The following is a 23,993-nucleotide window of genomic DNA, read 5'->3' as shown; positions in this document are numbered from 1 at the left end:
AAAGTGTGTCACATAATAATCATTTAGATATGTTCATGTGAGTTTGTGCCATCATCACTGTGGCATACCCAAAGTGACAAACCAATCAAGAAGTTTGCTTGACGTTTTCTGAATTTTGCATTGTGGCCTTTGGAAATGTTGTGCAGTGGCTTTTAAAAACGAAGCAGATCTTAGTGTGGTACCTCTTCTACCATAAAACAGCCACCCTTATCCATTGACATGGAGCAGGAGCAGATTAGGGGCACAGATGACCGGAGTAAGCTGCAATTTGTTTGTGGCTTACTAAGGGGGAAAAAAAGGCAGAAGAATTTTGTATTGGTGATTCAGGATACTCGCAGAAAGGTGAAAAGCCTGTTTCTGATTTTACTTTACACCACAGAGCAGAGTTAGAAAAGGAAATGATAATGTGTTAGAGGAAGAATTGTAGGGTTTATCTAAAATGTCAACAGAGGTTGACACTCCTAAGGCCCATATACACTGAACGATTATCGTTTAGAGTTGTTCAAAAGCCTCACTCCTGTGGGTGTTTGAACGATAGTCTTCCATGTAAATGCATGCAGAGACTGAACAACTGAGCGATAGTTGTTCAGTCGTTCTGTTTCTGCATGCAGATACCTGAATGACTAGCTGTTCAGTGTAAACAGCAGTCGTTCAGTTTTGAACAACTGTCTGCTTAATTGAATGGAGGCGGGCAGGGGGGAAAGCACTCCCTGGCCGCGATGCCTCAATGCCTCTGAGTGATGACAGCAATGTTCGCTCCTGTGTAACAACACAGTAGTGAGCTTCACTTGGACGGGCTGTCGAGCATCGTTTACCCGACAGTTTTTCCCGTGTGAATGTGGCTTTAGGCTGGATTTATACACACACAATTTAATGCATTTTGGGGGCATTTTTTACTGTATGTTTTATTAGCTAAAACTGCTGAGTCAGCATTTTACTTAAAACTATTTTGCAAAATACCGAAAAGTCTACATATAAAGCATTTGTTTTTTGGGGGGGCTTTTCGTTGCATTTTGGAGGTGAGATTTCCCTATAAGGCTTCAAAAACCACAAGCACAATATACTATTGAATGAAAAATGCCACCAAAACATTTGTGAAAATGGGATTAAAACACTTGAAATTCTGACAAAATATGTGTTTGAGGGAGCCCTAAGTTCACACCAGGGTTTTAGGGCCTCTGAACACTGTGAATGGGTCTAAGCTGCAATACAGTATCACACACACTCCATGGACAAGAATAGCACTGCCTCTGGAAGAAAGTAGCTACAATTATAATGTCTAGCTTCCGTGGATCCATAAAAACCTAACACTTTCACTTCATTTGGTCAAATTATGAACTATATTAATAGCTCTAAATCACTAAAAAAATATAATGTAAAATAAATAGATTTGCATGTGAAAGGAAGATATTTAGGAAATACTCTTAGAAACTATAAATTCAGAAGCATAACCTAATTATAATAATAAATAGATATGTTCAGCTAGTTCAAAAACTGTGTATTTACAGGTGTAATGAACACACTTAATTTTCTTCATTTAACAAATCAAAAATCATATACTGTAGAGGCAGTAAACAAGCTCAGGGAATGCATTAGAATTGGATACATTGCCATGAATGCAAACTATAAACGATAGCATGTGCATATACCAGTGATTCCCATCCAGTGTGGCACTGCACCTTGGTGTGCTGTGAGAGCCTGCCAGGGGTGCCACGACACCAGTCGCAGATTGGCTGTCCTGAGGCCGCTTGCAACTACCGTTGCATTAGCAGCTGCTACAGGCATCCCCCCAAGCCTCTAGTTTATGAGGTGGCTGGATGAGGCAAAAAAAGTAAAAAAAAAAAACAGTATATCCACCTCCTTCAATTTTCCCCTGGTCCGTTCCTGCTTGACCGCCGGTTGCATGGTTATGTGGCATGTGACCACTGTGGCCAATTGCAAACGGTGGTCACATGTGACTGTGCAAACCAGAAGTCAGGAAAAACTGTAGAGTAAGACGGACCAGCTTAGGCAGCAAAGGAGGTGAGTATTACACAGAATAAGAGGGGCCAGAGGAGCATTATTACTAACAGGGGCAACAAGAGAGATCATTATTACTGATGGGGCAATAGGGGGGAGCGTTTTTACTGATGGAGGGCTACAAGGGTCAACATTATTACTGATGGGGCAGCAAAGAACAGCACTATGAATATTGGGGCAATAAGGGGCATCATAATTACTTTTAGGGGGAACAAAGATAAGCGTTATTAATAACGGGGCAACAAAAGGAGCATAAAATAGGGGCATTATTACATTATAACAACTAGGTCCCCTGAGAGGAGCACTATTACTACTAGGGTCACTGAGATTAGTCACTTATTATAGGGGCCACAGGATTAACAGAGGTAAAATCATATGTCATGATAGGGTATGCTCCTAGCCGTGTCCCCTGACCACATCCCTTTTTTCGTGCGGGTGCCTTGTGATAAATAATTTTTTTCAGAGGTGCCCCAAGGCTGAAAAGGTTTGGAAACACTGGCTTATACAGTATAATGCAGTGTTTTTCCCCTTTCACACATTGTTTAGGTACTGATAGCCCGACAATTTCTTGTACCAAACAGGTAGGAAATTATCATTTGTAGATGACACTCTGAGTTCAACAGTGCAGTACAGCCATTTAGCTATCTGATAGTGAAAGCAATTGACCTGCATTAAAAGATAAATAGAGAAGTCTCTATGCTAATTGATGCAGAGAGCTAAAGTGCTTGAGAGTCTAAGAAAAATGAACAAGGTCTCCAAATGATCACTTTAATCAGCCATTTTACAAACACTGTATAAGAAGTCCTATTTATACACTCACTCGCCAATATTATTTTAGTGACATTACACTTTCTAAAAGTATATTACCTCTGCTAAATATACTGAGTGCAGATGCAGCTGCTTCAGATTGGCACAGAACAGAATTGCCTCCTTCCTGTCATTAACAAAATAACACTGTAAATACTTTACAGCCTTAAAACAATATATATTTTCACTGCTTGTGACATAATATGCAGCATCACCTGACAAATTAATACACTCGGATGAACTTTAAGTGTCTCAAATCAGCTAACTGCTGTAGTTTTCTGTAAAAACTGTAGGGATCCAGAATTGAGAGGTTCAGACTTTTCCATTTACTTGTCAAATTATCTCTCGAAATTTGGCTTTTAGAATCTTCTCTCCCCACCATATAACTATAGCAGAGGATCTTGATGTACTAAGCTGTCAAAATTTCAACACTGAGACCATAACACTTACATATATTGACTGCATTTACTGTACAAAGTAAAATAAAATATAGAAAATAGATAGATAGATGATATCAAAGCTATTTAAAGGGGTTGTCTCGCGAAAGCAAGTGGGGTTATGCACTTCTGTATGGCCATATTAATGCACTTTGTAATATACATCGTGCATTAAATATGAGCCATACAGAAGTTATTCACTTACCTTCCCTGCGCTGGCGTCCCTGTCTCCATGGCTCTGTCTAACTTCAGCGTCTAATCGCCCGATTAGACGCGCTTGCGCAGAAGGGTCTTCTGCCTCCGGCTCGGTTCAGCAGCAGCGGCGTTCTGGCTCTGCCCCCTTCTACGCGTCATCGCGTAGCTCCGCCCCGTCACGTGTGCCGATTCCAACCAATCAGGAGGCTGGAATCGGCACACGTGATGGGGCGAAGCTATGTGATGATGCATAGAAGGGGGCGGAGCCAGAATGCCGCTGCTGCCGGGCAGACCCGAAGGCAGAAGACTCTTCTGCGCAAGCGCATCTAATCGGGCGATTAGACGCTGAAGTTAGACGGAGCCATGGAGACGGGGACGCCAGCGCAGGGAAGGTAAGTGAATAACTTCTGTATGGCTCATATTTAATGCACGATGTATATTACAAAGGGCATTAATATGGCCATACAGAAGTGCTGAACCCCACTTGCTTTCGCGAGACAACCCCTTTAAGCCCACTAGCTAACTACCTTCGTTTGTCTGAATTTACAAAATGTAGATGTAAGTCTTGCCACCCAAAACCGGTCCATGCATTTTCAGGTCAAACTGTAGTGAAGTACAGTATATTTAGGGGAAGTCTCTAAATGACCAGCCAAAGAAAAAGTTCAAAATCCCCTAAAGATATACTTACCTGGTTATGTCCATTCCAGAAATTTATGGGGGTCTTCATTGATGTCTCCTTTACCATGGCTGTTCAGTTCCCAGACAGTGGTTATCATGAGAAACCTGTTGAGGATATATTTTTCTGCATGTGTGTAAGGACTATAGCTAGCACCTAAACAACAAGGACATATATACTGCATAAGCAGACCCCGTGACTAATATGGGGCCTTTGGAAAGAGGGGGGACAGTTCTAATTGTGCCTTCCACTTTGCTATTGGGTAAAAAGAACCTCTGCTGGAGTTTCTGTCAAATCTGTTCAATTGATAGCAAACAAATTACATAAGAAATTAGCCTAAGAGTCTTGAATGGCAAAACCAGGCAGTGTTTTTTTTTTTTGGGGGGGGGGCATTTTAATCTTTACAAAGAAGCTTCTTGTCTTCTATATATGCCACTTCTCAACAGGCAGTCATGGTAAAGGAGCTATCCATATGAAGACCCTCCGTAGCTGTGATCACCAGGTAGGTATGACATTGGAGGTGAGCTTTTCATGGAAGGTTACATTAAATCTAGTCATATTTACAGAAAATAAGATGAATCAGATGAAACCATGTCATATTTTTACAAGAAGGCCCTTTAGTGTACGTTGAATATTATATGTCAAAATATGTTTGATGTTATATATGGCATATGGAAGTCATAGCCCCGAAACATGAGACCGTACTTTTGAGAGATTCTGATCACTATTTTCTTATGTGATTTCTGTCAAAGATATTTCTCACAATGGGGAGAAAAATAAATGAACCCTTTGTAATTAGCTGGATTTTTGCATTGATTCTTAAAAAAATGTGGGTTGATTATATTATTTTTCCTTTTACATGGAATGATTATCGTCAGATTCTTGCTGGATCGAGTGAATCTGAAGTATAATCATTTAGTGTAAATGCTACCAGCTACTAAATGACAATGTGTTTGCTTGTCATTATGCATTCAGTTTGTGCAGGCATAAAATCAAATGACAACTGACCTGTGTAAACAGGCAGTCATTCATCTATGAACAACTGCCTGTTTACTGGGAATGGAGATTGGTAGCCAGAAGAGATCTCCAACCCACTGCACCTTAATTCACTTAGGGATAATTGCTGGAATGACTGTTGACAATTGCCTTGATTAAAAAGACCCTTATTGATAAACACAATCTAACTAAACGAATAACAAACAGTCGTAACATTCCCATCTTTGTGCACATTTTGTAAACACCAAATGTAGATGAAGGATAAAATAAGAGAAACCTTGAATTTAATAGCCTGAAAATCCCCCTTTAGCAGCAATCACATCTAACAAATGTTTTCTGTATCTGTAAATAAAATTTGCACAAAGTTGAGAAGGAGGTTTGGACCATTCAAATGTGTATCAGTTCATCTACATTTTTGGGATGCTGTGCATGCGTAGCTCTCTTAAGGTCGTGCAACAAGTTTTCGAAAGGGCTAAGGTCCAGACTTTGACTTTTGCCATATCAATACACAAATATTTCTCTTTTTCAATCACTTTTTAGTGGATTTACTTATTGGGTCTGGGTCATTGTCTTGTTACATCTCCAAATCCCTTCAGCCTGAAGTCATCGACTGCTACTCTTACATTTTAGTGTAAAATGTTGTGATGCACCTTAGAAATCATTGCTCCCTCAATGATCACAAGATATCCAGGACCTCAGGTAGCAAAGTATCCCCAAATATGATGCTCCCTCCTCCATGCTTCAAAGTTGGGATGAGGTTTTAGTTTTGGTGTGTATGGTTCTTTTTCCTCTAAAGATAGTGCTGTGCATTGCTGCTAAAAGGTTAATTTTTTTGTCTCACAGATCCATAGAATATTTTTCACAGCAGAATTGTGTAACATCTAGGTGGTCTTTGGCAAACTTGAGATGGGCCTCAATGCTTTTTTGGACAAAAGCGTCTTCCCTAAACACTAATCTCATTCTGTGTATTTATAATAGTTGACACATGAAAAGAGGATTTTGCAGTTTGTAGATTGTTTTGTAAGTCTTTTGCTGTTGATCTTGAGTTGTTTCTCACCTTATTCATTATTGCCTGTTGTGCTCTTGCAGTGTACATAATAGGAAATCTACTTCTAGGGAGAGTAGCAACAGTCCAAAATTTTCTCCATTTGTAGATTTGTCTAACTGTGGATTGACATTCACTTAGGTATTTAGTATATTTTTGTAGACTTTTCCAGCTTCCTACATCTCTACAACACATCTTCTGAGGACTTCCAAATGTTGTATGCATCAAGGCCTGTTCACACTTACAAATCTTTCTTGAGAAAAACAGATTTGGAAGTAACCAGACTTTATGCCCCTTATTTATATAATGGGGACTTAGATAGCAGCCAGGCCATATTTTATTAGTATTCAATGGAAAAATCCAGGTATTGTAATTCCAAAGTATTTACTTATATTTCTTGCAGCTGTATGATAGTATCATAAGTTTGAATCTTGATCTAAGTTCTAGTCTGAATTCACGAAAGGCTTCAATGAGATAATTCTACCTTACATAAAAATGTATTAAAAAATGACTCACTAAGCCAGAGAGTGAGTTGTACAGTAATAATAGCTTCAATTGTGAGTCAAAGCAGTTGTTGGCCCTGATAAAACAGCCACTTTAGCAAAAACAGAATAGAAAAGTGTTAGGTTCTGCAAGCACTGCAGCCTCAAATGTTAGGAGTGTAAAATGTAAACAGCCATATCTTAGCACAGAGAAAATTAGAAGGGTTTTCACATTTGTGATGTACACAAAAGGGACATTTACAAAGTTATCTTGATAGGTGTTTAAAAAAACTTTCATCCTCTACCAGAGTAAACTGTTCTTCTTTAATAATCTGTTATTTTAATTTAGTGACACCATTATTCATAGCAACATTGTAACTAAAGCATAAAGTCAAAGGACAGTATTTTGATGCTACAGTCTAGCAAAGATGAGCTAGAGATGAGCACAGGCATATTGAACCCTAAGGTTGAGTGCTGTATGGATGTATCATTGTGATTGCTTCTGTAATTTTTGTGAACAAATGACTGACTTTCACAGGTATTAAGGTACATTTACACAGGTAGATTTTTGCACAGCAACATATGTCCATATGTTTATTTCCCTAGTAGTTGGCTCATCTGAATGTGCAAATGAGCAGCTGATAAATGAGGAAATGCTCTTTTGTCATGTGATCTGCTCATAATAATGTTGGTTGGTTGCACATCTTCTTGTGTAAATGGGGAGATGTGCAATAAAGCAATGATACATGCATGAGAACAAACAATTGTATTCACAATCACTCAATCCTATAAAGCTGATCAGCTGCCATGTGTGAACAGAAGAAAATGAGCAGCAATCTACACATTTTGTTGATTGAGCTCATTACAACAAAACAATAACTCTTGGCCCATTTAACTAGGGCCTAATGGGCTATTTACATGGCGCGATTATCACTCAAAATTCGTTCAAATGAACACATTTTGAGGGATAATCGTGCACTGTAAATGTCCAAGAATTGCACACTATTTGTTCAAAAGTAGAGTTGAGCGAACATACTCTGCCAAGCTTGATGCTTGTTCGAGTGTTAGCATACTCGATGGTGCTCGTTACTCGAACGAGCATCAAATCGTGTTCGACCCCGTCCCAGTTTTTGGCTCCCCCCGCTGTGACGTGTCTGTTTTGGCCCCTCCCCGCTGCGATGCAGCGCGCGTTATTGGCAGATTTATTTTCTGGCAGGAAGGGGAGAGAGAGAGAGGGAGAACACGAACCAAAAAAAAAAAAAAAGCTCGGCCCCCGGCGTCCCACATACAAAAATGCTCGAGTCTCCCATTGTACTCAATGGGGTTCGTTACTCGAGTAGAACTCTCGAATTTTACGAAAAACTCGACTCGAATAACGCGGACCCGAGCATTTGGGTGCTCATTCATCTCTTTTCACAAGTCTTTATCGCTGACCTCCATCTCTGGATCGCTGGTTTCTCGTTCCGTGTAAATACTCTCTGCTCAGCACTTCACATAGAAGCACTGAGCAAGAAGCCCACGATCCAGCAGTGAAGTCTGTCAGTGTAAACACTCTGCACGAATGCTAATGACCTCAGCTGTGATGTCAGCACTTGTGCAGTCTTTTACTCAACTGTTGTCCCATGTAAAAAGGCCATTAGAAACATTGTATACTTTTAGATAAGCCTGTTAAGATAAATCAGATTAAAGTGGAAAATTAATATTATCTTTAACTGATATTGTGACTTAAGAAATCATAAAGATACGTACACTTACATTATGAAGATGAGCCAGTTCAATCTCTACCAAGGAATCTGCATATTTTGGCTCTGGATGGATAGTAACGACAATTATCTTAGAATTCACCACTGTAAAGTTTCTGGGGAAAAAAATTACAACATTAAGAAAACAAGTAAAAATATATATAGTTGTCTATAGCATAAACACATCATTTTTCATTTTACTGGCTTGCACTATTAAGTCAACCACAATTTGTTACATAATGTGTATACCATCAATATATATATATATATATATATATATATATATATATATATATATATATATACACACACATATATATATATATATATGTGTGTGTGTATATATATATATATATATATATATATATATATATATATGTATATATTAGATGGTATAGACATAATGTTAGCACACAACCTCTTAGCCTTGTGTGGTGCAGTTTATCCTAAATACAACTATGCCCTCATGTGTATGCATTACGTACCACTACACGCTATGCCTCACACTCCCTCATCATCACCATAGCATCTACAACAAGCTTCATGCCTCACATCATCTACATCCACACAAGCGGTACAAAGTGGCCTCTCTCAATCCAATTTATAAGCCTACATCGTAAAATGTACACTTTTTCATCAATCATCTGCTGTGCTTCCACAACGATGGTTTTACAAAGTTGCAAAATTTTGATTTAACAAATTCCAAACCTAAGTCCTGTGAAATCATGGGAAGTCCTCGACTATATAATAGCGAAAAGGAGCACTGAGCTGTGCAAACAGAGAGAATGAGACAATGAAGGGACCTATACATGTTGGTATTTCAGCTATTCCAAATAGCTGATGCCTTTGCATTATAACTATTATTCCTAATTGCACTAAATAAATTTCCTTAGCATGGATAAATATGCAAGGGATATAAAAACTATACACACCTCTATTAAAATGACATGTTTTTGTCATATTACAATATCTAATAAATATAAATGATTTCAGGTTTATTTCTGCCTTCAATGTGTCCCATTATCTGTATAATTCCATTGAAAATAAACTAAAATAATTTTGAGTGAAAAAATAAAAATAACAAAACTAAAATAATGTGGTTGCATATTTGGGGACGTGGTTGTGTTCAGAATTAGCTACTCACATTTAAACTTATAGAATTCAGTACACAGCTGCCATTATTTAAAGTGATTCTGATTTACCCCTATATAAAGTTCAGCTCTTCTAGTAAGTTTTCCTTGACATTTTCTTGGCTGCATTTTTTTCACCAAAGCCATGGAGCTTACAACACATAAATGGAATCTGATTGTTGAAAGGTATTAGTCAGGAGAAGGGTACCAAAAAATTTCCACAGCATTATTTCTAACATGGAATATAGTTAAGACTTTCATCAAGAAGTGGATTAAATTTGGAATAACAGTGACATTACCAAGAACTGGAAGTCCCTCAAAAAATTGGTGAAAAGACCGGCAGAAAATTGGTCCAGGAGGCTGCCAAGTGGTCTATAGCAACATTAAAGGAGTTCTGGTAAGTACTGGTTGTGTAGTGGATGTGACAACCATCTCCAGTATTCTTCATATGTCTGGGTTGTGGGGTAGGGTGACAAGACAAAAGCCTTTTTTAACAAAAAATAATACCCAAGCCTGGCTGTGTTATACCAAACCTACATAAAGTCTGCCAAAAGTATGTGAGAGAACGTGTTCTGGTCTGATGAGACCAAGGCTGAACTTTTTGGACATAATACTAAAGGTATGTTTGGCACAAAGTCAACACTGCACATTACCAAAAGAACCCCATACCCACAGTGAAGCATGGTGAAAGCAGTATTATGCTTTGCGACTGTCCATTTTAGCATGAAATCTTCAAGCCATTGCTAAAAAGATGGAATTTTAACATTCAGTATGACAACAACTCAAAGCATACCTTGAATGAACAACAGAATTGTTTTGCCAGAAGAAGTTTTGGAGTGGCCCAGCCATAGCCCTGACCTGAATCCCATTGAATATCTGTGGGTGACCTGAAAAGGGCGCTACATATGAGATGCCCTCACAATCTGACAGATTTGGAGTACTTTTGCAAGGAAAAGTGGGCAAAGATTACCAAGTCAAGCTGTGCCATGCTGAAAGACACCGACACAAAAAGACTGAATACTTTGATAAAGTCAAAGGGTTCATCAACAAAGTATTGTATTAGAGTGTACATATTTATGCAACCACATTGTTTTAGGGTTTTTTTTCCACCCAAAATTATATCAGTTTGTTTTTCAATGGAATTGTACATAAATGGGTAACATTGAAGGTGGGGATAAATATGAAATTATTTATCTATGGATTTTTTAACATGGCTAAAACATGGCATCTTAACAGGGGTGTGTAAACTTCTTAAATTTACTGTATATATGTAGATTACTGTCACCATCCTGGGATGAGCTTTCTACTAATAAGTTGGCGCTATACAAATAAAGATTATTATTATTATTATAAATACTGGTCATGTTTACTCTTGAATAAAGTATGTTATGTTGTGAAAATTGTCTAAGATTCCAAGTGGCTCTAGAGATCTGCATATATCCTATTTGCTTTTGGATCAGGATTCTAGTACATGACTCCCACTGGTTTTACCTTCTGATGTGGGGACATTTAAAACTATTAATGTGTGTTTTTCTTTTTATTTCAAAAAAGGCACACTGAAACTACGTAAAATATTCCACAGAAATACCCCATTCTGTTAATCACCTGCTGTGATATGACAATAGGAAAAAGACAAAATGTGGACAGTGTAAAACTTTGTATCATGCAGAATATTGTTTATCGTTAAAATCAGCCAATAATTATAAACATTTCTGTCATTACACTTATTTAAAACTGTTTATATCCCCAGATATTCCAGGATTAATGTTAGAATAGTGCCAGCTGCTGTTTATATTGAATAGTCTATCTATGTCCACCTTAGGAAATGTTCACATATGCTCAGTCTTGCTTTTCTCTCTGCTCCAGCAAGTATGCAGAAATCCTTGGTATGGCGAGCTGGCTGTCTCTGAAGCTATAGCGTCTTCTCTACTTCTCAGAGGAGACACTGATAAAACTTTTAAGATAAACAGTTTCCTTCCTTCATTGCCTCCACACTGTAGAATACAACAGGAAATCCCTCTGCAGAGTCCTGATACCAGTTGTATAGATGGACTCATGCATGTTCTTGAACTGCTTCCATAGGAAGATTTTGCTTCTATTAGAGAGAACAATATGAGATTATCAAGTCTGAGTGGTGCAACGTCTTCATAAATATGCTATATTCCCACTGTGCTTGGGCTTTCTTTGTGCAGTTCAATTTCATTCCACACTCCAAAAACAACCTGAGAAATCCATTAACTTTCCATGAAATCATAGTGTGTGTGTGTGTGTGTGTGAATGTCTAGGGCTATTAAGATTCTGAGCAAATTAGCAACAGGGACTGATATGAGGTTTTATATTCTTCATACAAACCATAGTAAATTATTTTGGTGCTTTATAAGTAATGGACAATAAGTAAATCATTACCTGCTGCCTCCTGCTCAGATAAACAACAGGTTTATTTTGAAAGACATGTATACAATTGTTCCTCCAAGTGTCTACAAAGTCCATAAGTTTAGCACAGCATGAAAAGGTACTCCTGGGCTTATATACTTAAGGACCCCTTGGGGACCAAGGATGTGGGACCTCTAATAGGACACTAAGCTGTGATTGGACAGACGAGTGAATGAAAACTAGAGTCTTTAATCAAACTAGAGGTTACAACAAGAGTCAGCAAAATGTTTAAAAGGGTTAGGCAATAGGTATAAATCCAATAATAGGCTGAGGACAAAGCAGGAGGACAACAGGTAACAGCGGACAAGGAACAAAAAGATTTGGGACTAGGAATAGGGTGGCTAGAGGAATAATCCACAAAGACAGCAGGGCAGACAGAACTGATCTGTGGAAAGACCATAGAACTTTAAACCCAGGATGAGGGAACAAGCAGGGTAATATAGAAATATAACAAGATAAAATACTGCTGCGCAAATGTAGAAAAGACATGCTGTATTGGCTGCTGCAGCAGGTGGCGGAACTGCTGGACCATTGGGGCTAAGGACCCCCCCAGGGCATGGGAGGAGAGGGAATCTCCCTCCCTTCCATTTCCCCAAGGAAGAGACAGGATGGCTGTATAAAGATTTCTGCAGTGACCACTGCACAGATGAACATATAAAAATGTTATGAGTCTTAGTTGTAGCGACGCAGATTCAATAGTTTTCTTTAAAAATGTGTTTTTTGTGCTTAATTAGTAAAAAATATAAAAATCTATATAAACTAGATATTACAGGAATCGTACTGATCCAGTTAAGAAACATATCATGTTATTTTTACTAAAGCAGCTCCTGCTGTTCTCGGTGCTATCAGCTCAGCGGGATACCAGCTGACAGCTCCGAGAACAAAGCAGCTGTTTGCAGAAGACAGCGCTCCTGCTGTCTTCTGCAAACAGTGGCAGACTTCATTTACACACTAATAAGCTCTTAAGTAGCTAATTAGTTACTTAAGAGCTTATGTCAAGTGATCGCTCAAAACTGTCACTCAAACTGCCGTTTGAGTGAATTTTGAGCGATCATCTTGCCATGTAAATGCACCTTATGGCTCTTGCAATGAAACAATGAAAATCGCTTGGCACAAAATAGGCTGGTCACTAAAGGGTTAAGGAATAGGATTATTTTATTGGTTGCTAAAGTCTAAGTTAGGTTTGCACATAAATAATACTAAATTACTTAAGCCGTCAGTACATTCTTCCATGGTTAACAGCTCTATTCTGTGCAATGAGCTGAGGATAAAAAGACTTAAATACTGCGTAAGAAGGAGTTTTTGACAAATTTCATAAGGTATATTTAATGGCATAGTTAAACATTACTATATGTTCTTATGTCTATATTTTATATCCATGCCATTTCATATTCAAATATTTTTTTGAATATATTTAATAATATAATCTTGTTAAGGAAGGCTGAACTAATCTCTGATGACTTTACATAAGAAGTAGTCAAGCCTATATAAAAAGTTTAATAGCTAGCATGCTTCACGTAAGCATTAAAACAAGATTACAATAGAGCTTAAGATTCAATGCTAAGAGGGGTATTCCAGTTGCGCAACGTTGCTTTCAAATGAATGCTAAATTTGCTAATCAAATGTTATTAAAGTTTGCAGTGTCTTTCTGCTTTGGATTTTGTAGCTCTATAAGCCATCACCTTCTCCTGGCACTTCAAAAGATTTTATTTCCAGGTTGTCTCTGGATACGAACCTGCAGGTATCCCAGCGCTACAGGTCAGGCTTCCTTAGTAGGAACAACAAAGGGTGGCTTTTTTTCTTTTCAGCTCTTGGAACCAGACTGCTGACCAATAGCAGGGCAGCACTTAGCGGGTCCCACACAGGAAAAAAGTACAGAGCGGGTGATTTAGTTTCAACCTGGATCCTGCGGCCATCTTGGAAAAAAGTGAAGCAGGGAAAGATCAGAAATAGGAACAGGATAAAAAGATAATGGCTGTGTAATTTATACCCATAAACAGCTGTGCAAAAACATGGCGCAAGGACCTTTTATATCTGGAGTTTTTGAAAATTTGCTTCACAACTGGAATACCCCTTTAATTTCCTACTTAAAGTCTCACGTCCACAGAAAAATTATTTTCTTGAAGCTTGAATGATGACAAATTAAGTCTCTATGATCTAAATTATGCGGTTACGGTCACTCTCCATCTCTATATGTAAGGGCAGAGGCACACTAAGGTTCAGTATGGAGCAGTGAATGCTTTACCGTAGATCCTGTACATGCTCATAAGGAATGCCTTCCATTAAGTAACATATCTGTCCATATTTTACTAATGGACTACTTTTATTTACAGGAAGACATCATTATAAGATGACCTGTCACATCTTTTTGTTCAATTTGTAATTTTCATTGCTGAAAATTTTAATTTTCACTTGACCCTAAAGATACATAGCTTTACAATTAGATTTGCTCATTTCACACCTTTTTTATCTGTGCTTAATTGGAGTATGATGGAATATGATAGAGATAAATTCGGAGGATTTAAAGGAAACCTGTTACCTGCCTAAAGAACCATAAACTAGCTTATGTCGCTGTTAGGTGAGGTGATAGGGAGCCGGGTGAGGTATTTTTTATACTCACCTGTTTCATGGTTCCCATAGTTCCCGCTGCTGAAGTCCAAATGCTGGATGAAAATCTGACTACTTTCAGGCTTGTGCATGCGCTCTCCAATACAAGTCTATGAAAGAACATGGTGCTCTGGAGGGAGCCAAATTTTTAGCCAGCATGTAGACTTCAGCAGCAGACACCACAGGAACGAGGAGGCAGGTAACTATAAAAATACATCTCCTGGTTTCCTATACACAGTCACTGTAAGAATCCTAAAACTTAACCTTTATTTGTTACAATCTAAAATATCACTTGCCTCCCTTCCATTTCCCCGAGGCAGAGACAGGATGGCTGTGTAAAGATTTTCACAGTGACCACTGCACAGATGAACAAAGCAAAACTTTTTCTGAGGACTGCCAAGAGTACACTCTGCCTTACGGGTTTGAGTAAGCACAAACTCCGTGGACTGGGTGAGGGTCTTGGACCTTATATGACTGCCCTAATGGAGATGCTACCATATGGTGTAAGATATGTGTTCATTTCAGTGCAAGGCTGTGCATAGTTATTTCATAGGATAGTGTAATGTTATATGTGTATTATGTCATGTGAAATGATTATTATGACTGTTATGGCGAAGCAAGGCACCTGTTAAATAGTCCATGTAAGGACTGATTATAAGTAATATTGCATATTCAGTCCCTTCCAGTCTAACGTAGATTGCATAACTCTATTCTCTTACCCCCCCCCCCCCATAGTCCTATGCAAATATTCCCTTACCTTCTGTCCTCTCAACACACTCCCATGTAAATGTTATCATTCTACTTGCTTCACTCCCCTTCCAGTATGCAGTCCCATGTAAATAACATCACTATGCTCCCTTCAGTCCCCCTCCAACATACAGCCGCAAATAAATATCACTCCCCTCCAACATGCAGTCCCATGTGGTTAACATCTTTCCACTTCCTTCATTTGACATCCAACATAGTCCCATGAAAATAACATCACACCCCTCCAGCATACAGCTGCAGCCTACAGTAAATCTCTTCCCTCCCCTGCATACATATGGAGAAAGGCTCTGAGCTGTCATGAATGTAGTACTGTGATCCCAGAAGCTCTGTCCCCACCCATGGTGTTATATGATCATCTGCAGCAGGAGAAGCTGGGCAGCCCAGGCTCTGAGTAGCACCACAAACAGCGGATTTCTACTGCAGACAGGCAGCCCAGCACACAGCACATCTCATAGGGAGATAAAACCAAAATCAAAACATAAATTGTGCACACTATCTGAAATAATTATAATGCAGGAGGAAGACCAAAATAAGTCTGTACTATCCCAGACAAAAAATCCACATCAATCATGAAAAATATTTGCAAATATTTCAGGCGATGCTCTTGGTCAGTTCACATCAGCCGTTCTCATTGCTAAAGGTCAATTACACCAAAACATCTGTGTGGCAATACTGTGGTTGTTAATCTACTAACATCAATTACTTCTTGGATATGAGTATATATTTATGAGCATGGATATGGAATAAATCACATATTAGATAAATAAAATGCAAATTATAAGTGAGTGATGATGTGTTTTTTTGTCAAAGAAATAAAAGAGTTGATTGCTACTGATAGGGGCGCTGTGTGCGCTGGCTCTGGTTGCAGTAGCAATCAGCTGTTTGGACAGTGCTTCTTCTCCTTTGTGTGCTGCCCAGCAGACCCAACCTTCTTTCTTAAAAGTGCCCAGGGCACATGCACCACCACTTCCTCGACCCAATGCTACGCACCTAAGTCCTGGAGCAATTACTCATCTCATGAATTTAATGTCATTACCCTAAATATTGACTGTTTTTAGAAAGACATCCAGTCCTTTGTGATTTGAAATTGCCTTTTAATATAGTGACTATATTAAATATATAGTCACTATATTTAAAATATATATTCTCTATATTAAATATATATAGTCACTATAAATAAAAGGCAGTTTCAAATCATAAAGCCATAGAAGAATTTGGGAGTACATGTTTATAACCACCTTTGACACTTTCAACAAAGGCCTAAATTACTTAATGCGTGACTGGGAAGTATGAGAAATCTGGAGCACAGATCACACACTGGCCTGGTGACCCCCTAACACTAATTCAGAGACTATAAAACTTTCACATCCTTATCAGTGGACTAATTGAGTATTTACTTCTATACTCATGCTGGTATTTTTAAGTGCAAATTAATCGCACCATGTCTGTGCCTTTTCATATGTATGTATGTATATATAAATGCATGTGTCTTCAGAACTATTCCATAAGCCTGAGGAAGAACCCTGAGTAGGTTGGAAAACTCGTTAAAACATCATTTATTTTTCTTAGCCATTAAAAGGTATTATATCTACAAGATTATTTGGTTTCTCCTGCTGGGAACAATCACATCCTGACCAGTAGGAAATGGTCCACAATGTACACATTGTCAGAAAAAAACCCGACAACGAGGCAAGGGGCATGCCACATGAAAAGATATATGATGAGAGAAGGGGAACATAGTTAGTCAATACAGTGCATTACAAATTTGTCTACTAAAGTTCCATTTGGTGGTTAAAAACATCTTGATTGAAGTGGCAGCACCCTTTTTAATGAATCAACTATCACATTGTGTGGCACAGTTATGCAAAAAGTAAATTATAAGATGGCAGCATCTAAATGGTGACAAACTATCACTTCATATAAATGAAGGACTTTATTGTTCCACAATCATGTCAACCAGGCAATGTTTCAACCATAATAGGTCTTTATCAAGCCAGCATCTGACATGTGAACAGCCAGTCCAAGTTGTTCCCTTTTAATGAATCAGCCATCAGGTTGTGTGGCACAGGGTTCCACATTCTCACTGCTCTTGCAGTAAAGAAACTTTCTTTATAAGGATGGCTAGACCTTCTGTCCTCTAGATGTAGTGGATCCCGCCTTATCATGGTTACAGTCCTAGATATGAAAAGGCTATTACATACATTTCTGTGTAGGCTTTGATATATTTAGACAAAATAATGATGTTACTTCAAGTCTTTTCTCCAAACTAATTTGTCTTAGGTCAGTCCAAAGAATGGAATGATAAATCAAAAGGACAGATATAACAGGCTCTGTCTAGTGAGATATCAGATCCAGGATGAAAGTAAAATACTTGAACCAACACTGAAATGCATTGCTCAAAAACAAAGAATCTTTAATCCTGATCTGATCCTTGACTCAGTAGCACCTACAACACTGGCTCTTTTGCTTTATTGTCTCAGTAGTATATTAGACCTGGACCCCACCTCATTGGTTTATGCTACAGTCAACCTATTCTCGCTACTGTAACTAAATCTTCTAACAGTGTTGTGCCTGGTGTCCAGCACATCCCTACCAAGTGTGCATATTCTTAAAGCATCCTTTTATCTTTCATCTGACAAGACGGAACACTTGGTAATGCACTGTGTTTCTTCTGCTCCTATTGCAGAATCCAAAGGAATTATTAGAGCTGTGCAGAAGTGTGGAACAAGGAAATGGCATGTCATAATGGTACAGAAAAGTGCAAGGGTATACGCAGAATTTTGTAAAAAGGAAGGTCATGGCCACAAACGTTGCGTAATATGCGTATATCTAGGAAAACATATAAATATGGCATGCATACACACATTCACTCATACATTCACTATCTTTCATGGTAACTAGCACAGGGGGGCATGTGACAGCACAGCTCTAGTCAGCAGTAATGTGAAGATGTTTGATATCTACCCCCAAGACTGCTGTCTGTAATGCTATCTGCCACTTGCTGGTGAGAGAAGAACATCTCTCATGTAATGTACACCTTTTATGAATATTGCATACAGATTATCTATAAGTACAAAAGTTGGGGGAGGAAAGTTACAGGGATTGGGCTTGGAAGAAGAAGGGACCATAATCTCCTCTTTGCATACTCCCTGGTGTATTCTATTGTGCCCTATTCTTTCCTTGCTAAGTGAAAGCATTTCTTTACTCACTTAGAAGTATGTGCTTTCATTAGCCTTCATATAAGTTGATGAAAAAATAATTATTAAACAACAGACCTGATTTAGATATTTAATATTATATATTATAGATATATAATTTAGATCTGCTTAGCACATAATCATAGAAATTAAACATGCAAATCAGAAGTATAATTAAAATTCTTACAGATTCATCAAAATGACTATTTTACCTTGGGACAAGGTACAATGAATGAGGTTAAATGGAGGCTTTGTATAGTTTTCATGTGTTTGTGATGAATAAATATGATATATTTATAAACGCCTGTCTTCTGATGCTTATTTTATATTGCTTTTTAGTAAGCTGTAAAGATGGTTCTTCATTACTTTTGTTAAAGTATCCAGCTTAGCTAAATTGGTTTTCTAGTCTGGGCTGGATGTGAAATTAATATTTCATCAGTGTGAATTGAAACATTCTTCTTCATGGTCTCATAATGGCAGGTCATGGAGCCAGACTCAGATGTGGCTTCTGCAAGAAGAGGAATGGAGCACTGCCTGAATTGATGGCGGATGTAAATTGTAAATGTTGAGCACACTGCATTTCAGTTGAAATGTTTTTGAGACTAGATAAGGATTCTTTCTGTGAACAGAATAATCTCGTCTTAAAACTTGAGTCTTTACAAATACTGTAAGGGAGCCTTAAAGCAAAACTGTAGTCAAAAAAGAAAAACCGCTATCACATATATTTGTATGTGATTCTTGTTTTAACTGTTAAAGTATGGTTTCTACATTATAGTTGCTTGAAGCTGTTATCTCCAAAACACAGTATTTTCCCAAAGAAAGAATGTATGTATGTTTGTGAATTACCTATGCTTATATAAATTTCAGTTGGCAGGAACACACCAAAGCTCCATTAATAGTAGCAAAGATTTAAAGGAAAATGTATAATAAACATGGCGTTCTTGTAGAAAAGGCATCACGCCTGTTCATGAGCTATGTCTAGTATTGCAGTTAAGGTTCATCAATCTGAAAGTTGCTGGAACAGATCTGACACTGTTTGAGAAAAAAAGAAGCCGTGTTTTTCTAATACTGCATGACCCCTTTAAAAAGCGACAATATTTTCATTTTACAATACTGAAACCAAAATATTAAAGATAGATATTATTTATTATAGTAGTTCTTATATATGGTTTTAGTTGTACAGGTTACTGACTGTTAACACATTATTGTATTTTGCTTTTTAAGGGAATGTTCCAAGTTTAAAGGGATTCTGTCATCACAATGATCAAGTATAAACAGGCACAATAGCTCCGTTTACCCCATGTCATACACCCTAAACATATCTTTGTGAAAATGAAAAGATTTGTGATTGCAATAAAAACCTACTTTTATATGCAAATCAACCTGCTTGTGTCATGGAGGCGAGCTGGCTGAGCTTCACATCTGCCTTAACCCCTTGAGTGGCACGCCCGGAAAAGTTCCGTGACGAGCTCCACTGCTCATAGCAACATAGCCCGGAAGATTTCCGGGCTATGTATCACTATGGGAGCTGCAGAGCACAATGCCACAAGCTGTGGCAGTGTGCTCTGCCTGCACAGACCCACAGAGAACAAAGCAAGGGCTTTGAAAAACCAGCAGAAGATATTGCCGACATGTCGGCAATGTCCTGCTTTGTTTACAGGTTGCCATAGAGACCATCGGCTTGTCAGAAGCAAGCCGATGGTCTCTGTGGCAGGGAGAGCTTGGTGCTTGGCTGTCAGAGGACAGCTAGGTACTAGCTCTTACAGCAGAGATCAGAGAAAACCTCCGATCTCTGCTGTGTTAACCCTTTACATGCTGCAGTCTATGTGACTGCAGCATGTAAAGGGCTGTCACTGCAGCATGTAAAGGGCTGTCACCATCGGACCCCTGGAATGTGATCAGGGGTCCTGATGGGTCCCTGTGGAAGTCCCCTAAAGGGACAAAAAAAAATTAAAAATTTTAAAAAAATTAAAAAAAAAAAAAGTAAAAAAATTATTAAAAAAATAAAAAAAACACTTGTCTCCCTTTACTTTGTAAAAAATCAAAAATACAATCACACATGTGGTATCCATGTGCGTCGTAATGACCCAGAGAAGGAAGTTAATACATTATTTAACCCCTTAATGACATGGCCCCTTTTTTCTTTTTTCCACATTTCTTTTTTTCCTCCCCCCTGTTTAAAAAATCACAACTTGTCCCGCAAAAAACAAGCCCTTATATGGCCATGTCAATGGAAAAATGAAAAAGTTATGGCTCTTGAGACGCAACTGCAAAACTAGTTGAAATTCAATGATTAGACCATTTTAAAAAACCTGCCCTGGTGGGCACGACAGGGTGGTAGGAAACCTGCCACTCAAGGGGTTAAACTGAGACAGAGCGCCATGTAGTGCAAGAGTGGTATTTCGCTGCTGCTTCCACTAACATCAGCAACAAAGGGAGGCAGCAGAGCTGTGCAGGTGGTGTGCAGAAAGGCAGAACACTGTGACTCAGAGCTTAGTCAGCCTGCCTACATTACTCAAGGCAGGTTGAACTGCATACTTGATGCCAGAATATAAAAATAGGTTTTTTACTGCCATCACAAGTCTTTTCCTTTTAGCAAATATATGTTTAGAGATTGTGACACGGGGTACAGAGCTATGGTGCCTGTTTATACTTCAGGATAATCTCTGGATCAACAATCCTTCTCAAGTAATTAGGGAGAATAACCAGTAATATAACTGAGCAGAAAAGTGCTGCTGTTATGGATTTTGGATGTGGACCCACTGGGCTAACCAACCAGCCTGGCTTTGGACTGGACCAGGTGACTGCTGGCTGACCCCAGCAGAAGGAGTTCCTACAGATGGGTAACTGGCCCTAAGTAAGTAGGGAGATGGAACAGGCCCTGTCTACAAGTAAGGTAATTGCCCCGATAAGTACGGCCCGTGCTGGAATCTAGGTCCTGAGTAGCCCTGACAAAAAACAGGGATGAAGTCCTGAAACACAGAAATGAAGAAACTGTACAAAACTAACTTACTACAGAAACGAGAATGAAGCACAGACAGAAAGAAAACAGACATACATATAGATACAGAGCACAAGGCAACCAGGATTTTCAGATAAAAGTCAAAGTAGACTTGAACATTCAGCAGACAGAAAACTTAGCAGTGGAGGGATCAAAGCAAAACGCACCAATACTGAGGCAACAAGTAAGTGCATCAGCTCAGCTTAAATAGGAAAGTGATTGCCTCTTAATCCCACAGCTGAGCTGAGAGCCAGAGGACTGGTTAACCTTCTCAGTGTGGATGAAAGCAGACTGATATGGTCCATATGCACAGACATAGCAAAATGATGCTTGCGGCTGCCTGGAAACGCAAGAGGGGAGCAGACATGAGTAGCAGACCTTACAGTTGCAAGCTAGTAACACCAGCACTCTAGAAATATGGAACAATATCATATGCAAAATTTTATTGAAATGAATATCAAAAGGGAATAAACATATTAAAACCATTTAAAACACACATATATTTACAGGTGACTATTGGAGCCACAAAAAACCACACAAAGAGTATACATCAATGGTGGATGCACAAATAATCCAGATCATGTATGCAACAATCGCTCTGCAGAAGTATTGTTCCATCTCCCTTATTTGCATATTACTAAGAGGAGCATGAATGACCTTATAATTCTCCTCACTCACCCTACCTTCTAGGTGCTCTCCTTAAGAAGAAAAGATAGCATTCCTGACCCACATCACAGGCCTCTTGCTAGCAAAGTTAATAACCTACTGCACACTGATGAGGGGCAAACACCCAGAAACAGCTATCTGTGTGTGGATTCTAGCTTGACTTTCAATATCTAGTCATTGTTACAAGGCTTGTATAAAGAGTCTAACATTGGCTTGCAGGAATGCTGGCTTCTAATAGGTGGCGCTGCAGAGGTATTGTTCCAGTTCCCTTATTCCCATTTAGTATGCAATGGTGATATATAATACCCCTGCTCATGTGCATAACCTTACATTTATCAGTGTTAAACCTCATAGGCCACTTTTTGGCCCAGGCCCCCAACTTATCCAGATCCACTTGGAACCTAATTCTGTCCTTTCTTGCGTTAATTACTTTTCACAGTTTTGTATCATCTGCAAATGTTTATATTTTAATGTGCAACCCTTCTACCACCCATTAACACTTTAACGCTGCAGGGCGTATATTTACGTCCTGCAGCATCAGGGTATGTATAAAGCGGGCGCCAGCTATTTTTTACAACTGATACCTGGTGGCAAAAGCTCCAATAAGCCGTGTGGCTCATCAGCTGTTAACTCTTTATATGCCACTGTTAATCCTGACAGCGTCATATAAATCTCCCAAATGATGTTCGGGGATCCTGTATGATCCCCCCACCTTCCACCCCACGCGTGATGAGATTGCAGGGGGCTGTGTGGGTGTCTGAAAGGCCCCAGGGCTGTCTTCGCAGAGTGCCTATCAAGCCATGCCCGTGGAGTGGCTTGATAGAATTCTTGCCTGATCATGATCAAAGCATCACAAGTCATTGTCCCCTCTGGGCACTAAAAAAAAGTAAAAATAATAACAATAAAGTTTTACTAAATATTTTTTAAAAAGTGATAAAACGTAAAAAAAAACTTTTGCCATATTTATAATAAAATAATCTAAATACTAAAACTAGAATATACACTTGGTATCTCTGCATCCATAAAAGTCCATATCTATCAAAGTTATGCATTATTTAACCAGCATGATAAACATTGTCAGAAAAAAATAAAGAACACCAGAAAATACAATAAAAAGCGATCAAAAAGTCACATGTATTTCAAAATGGTGCGAACACAAAAGACAGGACATCCCACTAAAAATGAGCCCTTGCACAACTATTTCAATGGAAAAATAAAAAAGTTATAGCTGTCAGACAGTGGTGACAGAAAATAATTTTAAAAATTAAATGTTCCATTGAAAAATACAATTCATCCCGCAAAAAACAAGCCCTAATACAGCTACGTCAATGTATGCATTGAGGAAAAAATGAAAATGTGAAAAAAAGGGGCCATGTCCTTAAGAGGTTAATAAATCTATTAAAAATAAAAGGGCCCAATGCTGACCCCTGTGGTACCCCACTAGTAATGGTGACCCAATCAAAGTTTGTATCATTAATAACCACCCTTTACTTTTTATCATTGAGACAGTTACTTACCAACTTATACCCATCCTTACCCAGACCAAGTATTTTTATTTTATATACCATTATAACCATTTATGTGGCACAGTAGCAAATGCTTTAGAAAAGTACAGATACATAAGATCCAATGACTCTTCCTGGTCCAGTCCAGAATTTACCTCCTCGTAGAAGCTGATCAGATTGGTTTAACAAGGGTGACCCCTCATAAATCCAAGCTGATATACTGCTATTTTACTTGAGATACTCCATCTCTTAGAAACATTTTACCTAGAATAGAAGACTTACAGGCC

General features: G+C 38.6%; 1 protein-coding gene across 1 annotated transcript in view; it reads right to left on the bottom strand.

Moving 5' to 3' along the window:
• ADGRB3 (adhesion G protein-coupled receptor B3) overlaps positions 1-23,993 on the bottom strand; it is a 918,092-nt gene that overhangs the window by 340,166 nt on the left and 553,933 nt on the right. Inside the window, exon 14 of the mRNA XM_066604215.1 lies at positions 8,407-8,515. Within this exon, the coding sequence (XP_066460312.1) occupies positions 8,407-8,515 (109 nt within the window). The remainder of the gene's footprint in view (positions 1-8,406; positions 8,516-23,993) is intronic.

The sequence above is a fragment of the Eleutherodactylus coqui genome, chromosome 1 (genome assembly GCF_035609145.1).
Source record: "Eleutherodactylus coqui strain aEleCoq1 chromosome 1, aEleCoq1.hap1, whole genome shotgun sequence".
Taxonomy (NCBI): domain Eukaryota; kingdom Metazoa; phylum Chordata; class Amphibia; order Anura; family Eleutherodactylidae; genus Eleutherodactylus; species Eleutherodactylus coqui.
The sequence above is the reverse complement of the archived record's forward strand: the minus strand, read 5'-3'. Positions and strand labels throughout refer to the sequence as shown.